The following is a 12,787-nucleotide window of genomic DNA, read 5'->3' as shown; positions in this document are numbered from 1 at the left end:
TCAACATACTCATCCACTCCATGAACATTGGCTCATTAGAGCTTTTCCAATGTTTCAGGACCAGCCTTAACACAGACACAATACTTAAACATAATATTTTAACCTCTGTCTGGTTAATCCCTCTTATTTAAGCCTTGTCACTCAACAGTCTTGGTGGAATCCAGCCATGGAATCAAAGACCATCTCCTATGCACTGTGAGGCTTTGTCCCATAGGGGGTGCACAACTGGGCATTTCCACAGTGTATGTAGGAGGGTTCCTTTTGCCCCTTCACATTGCCAACACGCATCATCCTTTGACAAACCTATCCTATGTATCCTTGGGGGAGTGAAATAAAATAGATTAAAAACTTTAAATTGGATTCCTTTTCTTGCTAGAACTATTTAGGGAAGAAGCAGTCAGCTGGTATTCTGTCTATAATAGAGTGGCCAGCATCTCTATATATCCTTATCACACAATTTACACTTATTCCACATTTCTTCAGATTTCCTCAAAAATCATGCTTCAACATGATGCGTTGCAATGACCCAGTTCCTCATATTTCATAGGCAAAACTGGAAGTTGCATGAATAATATTTTTGACTATGGCATTAGATTTATGAAAATACCCCAGTAAAAATCGTACAATCTTAATTATATGAATGTCATGGATATATTGGAATTAGTGGATATATGGAGACTTAAATATCCTGACCTAGTGAGATATACATGGCGGAGGCTTAATCAAGCTAGTCGTCTTGACTACTTTCTTATACCATTCTCTCTGGCACCAAAAGTTTAAAAAGTGTTGATAGGGGACAGAATGCGGTCGGATCATCACATAATTGACATATATTTTACTCTTACAGAATTTCCACGTGGGTGAGGATATTGGAAATTTAATCAAAGCCTACTAGATGATAAATTGTTTAGAACTAGGACAGAAGAATTTATAACTGACTTTTTCAGACATAACATAGGTACAGCAGATCCCCTTATTGTATGGGACACTTTTAAATGTGCCTTTAGAGGCCATGCAATTCAGTACTCCTCTATAAAACAAAAGCAATTTAGATCAAAAGAGTCCATATTAACAAAGGAAATTGAAGGACTAACAGTACAGTTAGATAGCAATAAAAAATGGTACCATAGAGGCACAGAATAAGTTAGAGGGGGAAAAAAAGAAATGGAGGAACTTATTCAAGAAAGATCCAGTGTAATATATTATAAAAATAAAGCGAACTGGATGGAATATGGGGGAAAATGCACCAAATTCTTTTTCAATCTTCAATGTAGAAATGCTACCAAAAATGTATTAAAACTCGTTACAAATGATGGAGTCACACATGATTCACCAAATTATATTTTGAAAGAGGAAGTAAAGTTCTTTAAGAATAGGTTTTCGTTTCAGGCTCCTCCATCTCCACTAACTGAAACTTATTGTATGGATTTTTTCCCTAATAATAATGTAAAATTAACATCTGTACAGAAAGACTCATGTGAAGGCCAAATTACAGAGGAGGAACTGCTTGATGCAATTGGGGCCTTTAAGGATGGGGAAACTCCAGGGCTGGATGGCATACCAGTGGAAGTATACAACACTTTTTTTTATATACTCAAAGGACCATTATTAGCTTGTTTTAACCACTCCTATATAAATGGTAGATTATCAGACACACAACAAAAAGGTCTGATATCATTATTACTGGAACAGGACCCAAGTGGTATATATAAAGATCCAGTCCATTTAAAAAAATTGGAGACCTCTTACACTTCAGTGTAGTGATGCAAAAATCCTAGCAAAATGCTTGGCGCATAGAATTAAAAAAATATTGTCAGATATTATTCATCCTAATCAGATAGGTTTTTTACATGGACGATACATTGGAGATAATATAAGACAAGTACTGGAAACAATAGAACACTATGAAATATCGGGGACACCAGGCCGGGTTTTCATAGCTGATTTTGAAAAGGCTTTTGATAAAGTACAACTGGAGTTTATATATAAATGCCTAGAATATTTCAATTTTGGGGAATCTCTTATAAAATGGGTTAAAGTTATGTATAGTAACCCTAGGTGTAAAATAGTAAATAATGGCTACATCTCAGAAAGTTTTAAACTATCTAGAGGAGTAAAACAAGGTTGTCCACTATCGGCATATCTATTTATTATTGCCATCGAAATTTACGCTGTTAAGATTAGATCAAACAATAATATTAAGGGATTAGAAATCCGTGGCTTAAAAACTAAGGTGTCATTGTACGCTGATGATTCATGTTTCCTTTTAAAACCACAATTAGAGTCTCTCCACGGCCTCATAGAGGATCTAGATACTTTTGCTATCCTCTCTGGATTAAAACCAAATTATGATAAATGTACCATATTACGTATTGGATCACTAAAAAATGCACATTTTAAATTACCATGTAGTTTACCAATTAAATGGTCTGACGGAGATGTGGACATACTCGGTATACAAATCCCAAAAGAAAGAAATTATCTCACTCCAATAAATTTTTATAGAAAGTTAGCAAAAATAGATAAGATCTTGCTACCATGGAAAGGAAAATACCTGTCTATTTGTGGAAAAATCACCCTGATTAACTCTTTAGTCATATCACAGTTTACCTATTTGCTTATGGTTTTGCCTACACCTAGTGACCTTCTTTTAAAATTATATGAACAAAAAATATTACATTTTATTTGGAACGGCAAGCCAGATAAAATTAAAAGGGCCTATTTATATAACGAATATGAATTCGGGTTGCAGAAATGATTAAATATTAAAGCATTAAACCTCTCACTAAAGGCATCAGTCATACAAAAGTTATACTTAAATCCAAACTGGTTCTCTAGTCAATTGGTACGAATGTCTCATCCTATATTCAAAGAAGGGCCTTTTCCCCTTTATTCAGATTACACCTGCTCACTCTCGGTTGTTTGAAAAGGAAATAATCTCCAAAATATCTTTATTTTTTAAACAAGCCTTAGAAAGTTGGTTGCAATTTCAGTTTAATCCACCTGAAAGGACGGAACAAATAGTACAACAAATATTGTGGTTAAATTCAAATATACAAATTGATTAAAAAAAATATTTATCGAAGAAATGTTTAAAAAAGGTATAATTTTAGTGAATGATATCATAACTAGGACTGGTGGAGTTATGTCACACATGCAGCTAACACAGACATATGGAAATGTCTGCTCTACCCAAAATTACAACCAATTAATTGCAGCATTACCACAAAAATGGAAGAGGCAAGTAGAAGGGAAGAAAAGTAAGGAACTTGTATGTCGGCCCTGTATTAAAGAACATAAATGGTTAAAGAAAAAGTGTGATAAATAAAAACATATACCAATTTAATTTAAGGACCAAAAAACTGACAGCTGTGCCATATAAATTGCAAAATAGTTGGGAAGAGATTTTCGATGTACCCATTCCATGGCACATGGTTTATGAATTGATACGCAAAACAACGCCGGATTCAAAACTTCAAATATTTCAATTTCAATTACTATACAAAATTCGTGCAACCAATAGAATGTTATAAATATGGGGGAAACAATCTTCCCAGCTCTGCAGATTCTGCTGTGAGGAGGCAGAGTCATTAGATCATTTATTTTGGTGTTGTCCATATGTAGCTCGTTTTTGGTCACAGGTCCAGGAATGACTGAAGAATTGCAACATTTGCCTAGAACTAACGCTACAGATAGCAATACTGGGTGATTTGAAAAGCCATAGTCAATCAATCAATAATATAATAATTATTTTAGCAACATTTTTTATCTTTCATTTATAATCTGTAGAAGCTATGAGAATAGAAAGGTTCAGTACTTTTGTGAAGCATCACAGCACAGTTGAAATGTATATGGCAAATCGAAATCCGATATGGATGAAGTTGAGATATAGATGGGAGGGGTTGAATGGAGCTGAAGGGTGGGACTAATAACAAGATAAACAATGTAAAGCATACGGGATCTGTAAAATGTATATAGGTTCGGAACTTTTGTGAAATAGCATAGTAACAAATAGAAACCAAACTGGATGGACATCAGAAATAGAGGAAGGACTAAGAACAAACAAGAGAGAACTATTGTAAAGTAGACTGTGTCTGTAAGATGTGTATAAGATGTATTTTTTTTTCACCTTTATTTAACCAGGTAGGCTAGTTGAGAACAAGTTCTCATTTGCAACTGCGACCTGGCCAAGATAAAGCATAGCAGTGTGAACAGACAACAACACAGAGTTACACATGGAGTAAACAATAAACAAGTCAATAACATGGTAGAAAAAAAGAGAATCTATATACAATGTGTGCAAAAGGCATGAGGAGGTAGGCAATAAATCGAATAATTACAATTTAGCAGATTAACACTGGAGTGATAAATCTTCAGATGATCATGTGCAAGTAGAGATACTGGTGTGCAAAAGAGCAGAAAAGTAAATAAATAAAAGCAGTATGGGGGGTGAGGTAGGTAAATTGGGTGGGCTATATACAGATGGACTATGTACAGCTGCAGCGATCGGTTAGCTGCTCGGATAGCAGATTTTTAAAGTTGTTGAGGGAGATAAAAGTCTCCAACTTCAGAGATTTTTACAAATCGTTCCAGTCCAGGCAGCAGAGAACTGGAAGAAAAGGCGTCCAAATGAGGTTTTGGCTTTAGGGATGATCAGTGAGATACACCTGCTGGAGCGCGTGCTACGGGTGGGTGTAGCCATCGTGACCAGTGAACTGAGATAAGGCGGCACTTTACCTAGCATAGCCTTGTAGATGACCTGGAGCCAGTGGGTCTGACGACGAACATGTAACGAGGGCCAGCCGACTAGGGCATACAGGTCGCAGTGGTGGGTCGTATAAGATGCTTTAGTAACAAAACGGATGGCACTGTGATAAACTGCATCCAGTTTGCTGAGTAGAGTATTGGAAGCTATTTTGTAGATGACATCGCCGAAGTCGAGGATCGGTAGGATAGTCAGTTTTACTAGGGTAAGTTTGGCGGCGTGAGTGAAGGAGGCTTTGTTGCGAAATAGAAAGCCGACTCTAGATTTGATTTTGGATTGGAGATGTTTGATATGAGTCTGGAAGGAGAGTTTGCAGTCTAGCCAGACACCTAGGTACTTATAGATGTCCACATATTCTAGGTCGGAACCGTCCAGGGTGGTGATGCTAGTCGGGCGTGCGGGTGCAGGCAGCGACCGGTTGAAAAGCATGCATTTGGTTTTACTAGCGTTTAAGAGCAGTTGGAGGCCACGGAAGGAGTGTTGTATGGCATTGAAGCTCGTTTGGAGGTTAGATAGCACAGTGTCCAAGGAAGGGCCAGAAGTATACAGAATGGTGTCGTCTGCGTAGAGGTGGACCAGGGAATCGCCGGCAGAAAGAGCAACATCATTGATGTATACAGAGAAAAGAGTCGGCCCGAGAATTGAACCCTGTGGTACCCCCATAGAGACTGCCAGAGGACCGGACAACATGCCCTCCGATTTGACACACTGAACTCTGTCTGCAAAGTAGTTGGTGAACCAGGCAAGGCAGTCATTAGAAAAACCGAGGCTACTGAGTCTGCCGATAAGAATATGGTGATTGACAGAGTCGAAAGCCTTGGCCAAGTCGATGAAGACGGCTGCACAGTACTGTCTTTTATCGATGGCGGTTATGATATCGTTTAGTACCTTGAGCGTGGCTGAGGTGCACCCGTGACCGGCTCGGAAACCGGATTGCACAGCGGAGAAGGTACGGTGGGATTCGAGATGGTCAGTGATCTGTTTGTTGACTTGGCTTTCGAAGACCTTAGATAGGCAGGGCAGGATGGATATAGGTCTGTAACAGTTTGGGTCCAGGGTGTCTCCCCCTTTGAAGAGGGGGATGACCGCGGCAGCTTTCCAATCCTTGGGGATCTCAGATGATACGAAGGAGAGGTTGAACAGGCTGGTAATGGGGGGTGCGACAATGGCGGCGGACAGTTTCAGAAATAGGGGGTCAGATTGTCAAGGTAAAAGCAGAAGTGTTTATTAGTTTACTCCAATTGGGGGATCGGTGGTAGGGTTTGCGGGGAATAATAATAAAGGTATATTCTTTAAAAAAGTATGTATGTCTATATAGGTATGTGTATGTATATATGTGTATATATATGCATGCGTGTATGGATATATTTACCCCAAAAATATGGGGGATTGGAAATGATGCAGACAATTACATTGGAAGCAACATTCTTTCCGCAATATTAAGCTGATCCACACCTTTAAAAAATATATAGAAAAAATAAAATTAGAAAGTTGTAGCAACATCTCAAGGATGATCAATGGAAACAGGATGCACCTGAGATCAATTTCAAGTCTCATTGCAAAAGGTCTGAATACTTGTGTAAATAAGGTATTTCTGTTTTATATATTTGCTAAAATGTCTAAAAACCTGTTTTTGCTTTGCCATTATTCATATTGGGTGTAGATTGATGAGGATAATGTGAATTTAATCAATTGTAGAATAAGGCTGTAACGTAACAAAATGTGGAAAAACTCAAGGGGTCTGAATACTTTCAGAAGACACTGTAAATAAAACTATGCCTTAAAGAATTTCAAACTAGTAATGACAAACGTATTCACAGTAGTACAATGGCCAATATACCACGGCTAAGGGCTGTTCTCAGGCACGATGCTAAGCGGAAACCGAAGCGGAGGTGCCTTATTGCTATTCTAAACTGGTTACCAATATAAGTAGAATAAACATATTTTTGCATCAAACCCGTGGTATATTGTCTGATATAGACACGGCTGAAATGCTGTTTCAGCCAATGGGTCGGTGAAAGTGACTGATTTTTTGCGTTTCTTCCGTCCAGAGGGCACGTGTGCTCCACATCACACGACTGGAGACAAGAACTGTGACTTGCTTTCCACTGCGGAGCAGGGCGCCATTGAAAGAAGTGATAACTGGAGTTGAAGATTCCCAGTGTCTGTGACTCCCGCCATTTGGTGCAACGCAGACCCGGTGGAGAGTGTGGTGAAACAGAGAAGATACTGTCTGTACTACTGAACTTTGATGCAGTCTTTACCAGATAAAGTGAAGTTAGGATGTGTCAGTTATCCTGTAAGAGCTTTTGTCCCAAATCCATTATGGTGTTTTAGTTGTCAAGTTTATGGTCATGTGGCAGCAGTGTGTAGGAAGGAGATTCCTAGATGTGAGAAATGTGCAGGAGGACATGAGACAAAGGAATGTGTAGTATCGGTGGGAAAAGTTGTGTGTAAACTGTAGGGGTACCCATGGTGCTGGAGATCAGAGGTGTCCGGTGAGAGAAAAGCAGGTTGACGTTGCCAAGATCAGAGTAGTACAGAAGGTGTCATATGCTGAGTCAGTGAAGAGAGTAGTAGAGGAAGATGGGTTCAGGGCGAGGGATCCTAAGAGGATCCCTGTGAGTAGGCCGAGGACAATAGTGATAGGAATAGCATTTTCTAGGTTGTTTTTTTGGCCGTCGTGGCCATGGTTGTCAACAGTACCGAAGGAATGGAACGGAAATTAATGTAACGGAAATCACAGAGGATATATGTTGGCTGTGGCAGCTGCAGAGAAGCACTTGAGTGTACAAGATTTTACTGCAGAATAGATAAATGATGTTTTGAACGATAGTGTCCCATCCTCCCAGGCGGCTGGCCTGAGGTAGGATCAGGTAAGGCCAAAGTAGTGGAATAGGGATGAGGGTTTTAATGGGTGCAGAGTTAGTCGGTATGGCAATTTTTTCACAAGATGTAATGATTTCATACTACAGCACTGTGGCTGATACACAGCCAATATAATAGGTGGCGGCGTGCACCTATAACATCTGTTTGCGGACCACCATAATAACAAAGAAGAAGACTCACCGCACCATAGTATAGAGAATGGCTGCAGCTCAGTGGTGAAGTTGAAAACAGAACTGCAGCAAAACCCGGAAGTTGATGGAGGATGTTGTTGTAGAGCACGGTTTATCGTACTTCGAAGCTAGCTATCTAGCTAATTCCGTTCTTATTGATTTTAACACGACTTTGAGTATGTAAAGTGGTATGACGCGAGTATCAAACAAGATGGTAAGCAAATCAGTCAGCTTGTTTGTAACCGATTAGGTGGCGTCACATGGCAAAATGGCTAACTATGCTATCTGCCTAGCTCTGGCCCAGTGCAGTTGTCACTAGTTACCACAGCCACAAAGTCAAAATGGGCTATATCGTAAAAATGCATAAACAAAAATGTGCCTATTTGGTCTTAAGGTACGGGTTAGTCATAGGGGTAGCAGTTTGGCTTAGGTTAGGTTCAAAATCAGATTTTTAAGAAATTGTAGAAATAGGCCATAATTGTGACTGTGGTAACTATTGACGACCGTTACGCGAGGCTTGAACCTTCAATCAAATCAACTCCCTGAATCTTTCCATTCATGCCTCCATAGTATGTTTTTCACGCTTTTGTTTAATCACTGCTTTCAACATACTTCTGTTACTCACCAAAGTATAAATGTTGCTTTAGAACTTTTATCTCAATGTCGCCAAAGTAGACTGTTTAGCTGTTGTCCTTGCGCATGTGTTGTATGCGCATTGACCACACCACAGCTAGACTGGCGGTAAACAAATTGTTCAAAAGTTTAGGTCGTATTTTAGAAAAACGATAGTTTGCACATGCATAGAAAACTTCGTCGTCACTACGAAAATAATACTATATGGAGGGATAAATGGAAATACGCACGGCGTTAAAGAAGGCTTTGGCTGCATATAACGCCCTGGATCAGAGCTAACGTTACTAACTAACTGCCTAGGCTAGCTGCTTTTAACTTGTGAAATATGTGATGGTCGTCAGCAAACGTACACCATTTACGTTGGTGGTCAGTGAGGTTGCCACCTTACAGATCTTTGGTTCAGTTTTCAGCCTCGAACATTTTGAACACAGTATAGACTAGGCTACATTCTATGTTACCATGAAGGATGATGACACTAGGCAAATATCTTCCCTGGCAAGTGTGGATGCCACGTTGACATGACCTACCTTATGTGTTACCAGATATTCAATATTTATGTCTTTAAGTAAAGGTTATGTCCTCTCTTTCTCCACAGCCTTTGATTAATCCTCCTAGGACTACAAGACCGGAGTGAATAGACCTCCCTCAAACCTCCTCCAACAGTCTCACTTGGACAAACTCACCATGTTGGTGACAGCCTACCTGGCCATCTTGGTCCTACTGGCGCTATGTGTCGGTCTGGAGCTCGCGGCACGTCGCCTCACCCCTCCTCAACCCACTCCCTCTGCTGTGGGCACCAACCCTGCTTTCCGTTGCTTCCAGGCCCTGTTCCTAAGAGGCTACCTCCTAGCCCTGTGGGCTGACTGGCTGCAGGGGCCATATCTCTACAAGCTGTACCGTCACTACAGCTTCCTGGAGTCCCAGATAGCCATCCTGTATGTCATTGGCCTGGCCTCCTGTGTGCTGTTTGCCCCCGTGGCCGGCTGGCTCCCTCAGGTAACAATAACGAAGACCACGAAGTAAATACATTGTTAGACTTTTTTATTTTATCCTCAAAAATTGTTTTATGTATGTATTGTTGTATGGCTACGGCAACTATGTGTTTAAAACTTTTTTTTGTTGAAATGCATTAATTCAGGTCCTCGGGCGCAGACAGACCTGCCTGCTCTTCTGCGTAGCCTACTCAGCCTGTTGCCTGACCAAGCTATCCCGGGACTACTTTGTCCTTATCGTGGGGCGCATGCTAGGGGGCCTGTCCACCTCTCTGCTCTCCACAGCCTTCGAGGCCTGGTACGTGCATCAACATGTGAATGCCCACGACTTTCCTAAAGAATGGATCCCCAGCACCTTCACCAAGGCTGCTAGCTGGAACCACGGGCTGGCATTGGGGGCTGGGCTGGTGGCTAACATGCTGGCTGAGTGGCTCCACCTGGGGCCTGTGGCTCCCTTCCTCCTTGCTGTGCCCTGCCTGGGGGCCTGTGGCTGGGTGGTGCTGACTGACTGGGGCATGGAGGAGAAGGGAGGCCTGGAGAGGGACAACAAGACCTCCTTGCTTGGTCCTTCTGCTTCAGTGCCTCTGGCCCGGGCATCTGCACGGGCCCGGTTCTGGCGCAGCTGTCAGGAAGGTCTCCGCTGTCTGTTATCAGACAGACGGGTGATGCTGCTAGGAGGTGTCCAAGCTCTGTTTGAGAGTGTACTTTATATATTTGTCTTCCTGTGGACCCCGGTCCTGGACCCCCACGGCCCTCCACTGGGCATTGTCTTCTCCTGCCTGATGGCAGCCAGTATGGCTGGGTCCCTGCTCTACCGCCTGGCCACATCCACCCGCTACCGCCTCCAGCCTGGTCACCTCCTCTGCTTCTCCATGCTGCTCGCTTTTTTCTCCTTCTTCATGCTTATCTTCTCCACCGCCCCGGGCCAGCCCAGACCCCGCGAGTCCCTGCTGGCCTTCCTGCTGCTGGAGCTGGCTAGTGGCCTCTACTTCCCCGCTGTCAGCTTTCTCCAGGGGAGGGTGATCCCAGAGGAGAAGAGGGCCGGGGTGCTGGCCTGGTTCAGGCTGCCTCTGCACCTTCTGGCCTGCCTGGGGCTCCTGGCGCTCCATGGAGAGGTGTCTGGGACTGGAGGGGGTGAGAGTGGTAGTGGAACTAGAAACATGTTTGGGGGCTGTGCTGTTATGATGCTAGCTGCACTCTTAGCTGTGGTTAGTCTCTTTACTCTGGGAAGGAATGATGTGGATCTCAGACTAGAGGGGCCCAAAGGAGAGGGAGAGATATGACATTCAGAGATCTTTATTGTCCCAACATTGGACAATGACTAGGAATACAGTTATTGCTTTGTTGAGAGATGAAGACTCGTTTGGGAAAGTAAAATGAACTTTTGAGGGACTGAAACCTGACATTTAATCAACCTAGGAGTTACCAATGTTAGACAATGATTTAAAATAATCTGGTGTCGGCAAGGTATATATTTTTGGTTACAAGATTTCCTGATATTTATTTGTTTTCGTTTTATTAACTGGGACTAGCAATTGTTTAGCTATATTGTTGGGTATGAAGACAAATATGTTTATTTTGAGTTATGCTGCAGTCTGCGTCATCTCTTAGCCTTCTTTTGAAGCACACTTGCATACGCACTGACGCACATGCTGGTGTAATAATGTTGTGCCAGTAGGTGGTGCCAGTCTAGCTCTAGGATGTTCTTCATATTCTAGCCTGTACATGTTGTAGTGTTTATCAACTGCGTTGTTCAGGGTGTACCACTCAGCCTTGGCAGAACAGGGCTTACAGCACTAGCACAGCTGCTTGCTACGGCAGCAATATCACCCACTCTCATATCATTTAACAAGTACAATAAATCAATTCAGTCTTACTGTTTATGATGAAAGCAACTGTTAAATCAATCAGTGGGCATGTGTAGCTACACTTTGGAGTTCTTGACATTGTCAGTAGTGTCCAACGGGGAAAAAATATTATAAATAGCTTGTTGCATGGATGAATATCGGGGCCATTCCATTATCAATGCCTGTTTTGGAATACAAAACAGTTGCTATTTTGACTTACGGGGCTTGCTAGGTACATTGTAGTAATTAAACACGAATGTTAAGGGTGTTTAGATTCTGAATGGATACTCAATGTGTCTTGGAGAGGCATATATATTTGCCTTGTTCTTTTTCGCTTTCTATTCTCCAGAACCTTCAGTAAAATAGGACATATTGTAAATATGGAATAAATGATTTTAATACTGTCTGTCATTTTGTGATCCTTTGAATTGCAGTGATAATGTTAGACAGATTCGGGTTGTGATACTACACATGCACTTGCTGTCCAGTTTATTAGGTACACCACCCCGTTCGCAAAAAATGGATCGCTCCAACAGACAGTGAGTCACTTGGCCGTGGCTTGTTATATAAAGCAGGCAAAGGGGTGATGGGTTCGCACTCAAAAAGCTTCATTATTCTATGTTTTATTATTTTCAATGCATCAGGGATAGCGTACGCAGACGTTTTGGCTTTACAGCCTTCTTCAGTATGTGTAGGTACAATTTTCTTTTAATTTGACTATCAGGAATGTGGCTTTTTTGGTCTACCTGTGTACAAATTAGTCACAAAGAAATACAGAATTATAGGGTATGGGATTGGGCACGAAGGGCAACTCACAAATCAATCGCCCCAGGTGTCCGCTCACCTAAATGCATCTTATCAATTCAAGGACATCAGGCAAAACCGTTCATAAATATGTGGGGTCAACTCATAAACGACATGCAAAATTTGATATGGACTGTATTTCTTTGTGAATAATTTGTAGACAGGTAGACTGGAAAAGCCACATCCCTGGCAACCCTGATTAGAGGCACCTGCTGCTCATCTGTGGATCTTTACAAATGCTGTTTTGAATTAAATAAAATTGTACCTACACACACGCCGAAGAAGGCTGTAAAGCCGAAACGTCCGTACGCTATCCCTGATGCAGTGAAAATAATTAAACATAGAATGAAGGAAGCTTTGTAACTACTTTGAGTGTGAACCCATTTGTTTGTCTGAATTCGCAGGTTTTACGCACCAACCAAGCTTCTGGGAGAGCGCTATGGTTCTCTTTTGATTATAAAAAGCTGGCAGACAGGCATTGAGGTATTCAGTTACTGAGGTTGCTGCAGCACCTCCTGATAAATTGAAATTACAACATTTTAATAACGTTGACATCACCCCCAACATCTTCCCGTAGCCACGGGTGTGCGGAACGGCATCTCGAAACGCACAACTCGTCGATCCTTGTCACAGATGGGCTATTGCAGCAGACTACCACACCGGGCTCCACTACTATCAGTTAAAAAC

At 41.7% G+C, this 12,787-nt stretch overlaps 1 protein-coding gene across 1 annotated transcript; it reads left to right on the top strand.

Annotated features, from left to right (window-relative positions):
- The first annotated feature begins 7,841 nt into the window (after positions 1–7,841).
- Positions 7,842–11,702, top strand: LOC129860570 (molybdate-anion transporter-like). The gene is made up of 3 exons (XM_055931089.1): positions 7,842–8,038; positions 9,053–9,453; positions 9,596–11,702. The coding sequence occupies exons 2-3, from the start codon at positions 9,142–9,144 to the stop codon at positions 10,730–10,732; spliced, it is 1,449 nt and encodes a 482-aa protein (XP_055787064.1). The 5' UTR covers positions 7,842–8,038; positions 9,053–9,141; the 3' UTR covers positions 10,733–11,702.
- The last annotated feature ends 1,085 nt before the right edge of the window (positions 11,703–12,787 follow it).

Source organism: Salvelinus fontinalis, chromosome 8 (genome assembly GCF_029448725.1).
Source record: "Salvelinus fontinalis isolate EN_2023a chromosome 8, ASM2944872v1, whole genome shotgun sequence".
NCBI lineage: Eukaryota > Metazoa > Chordata > Actinopteri > Salmoniformes > Salmonidae > Salvelinus > Salvelinus fontinalis.
The sequence above is the reverse complement of the archived record's forward strand: the minus strand, read 5'-3'. Positions and strand labels throughout refer to the sequence as shown.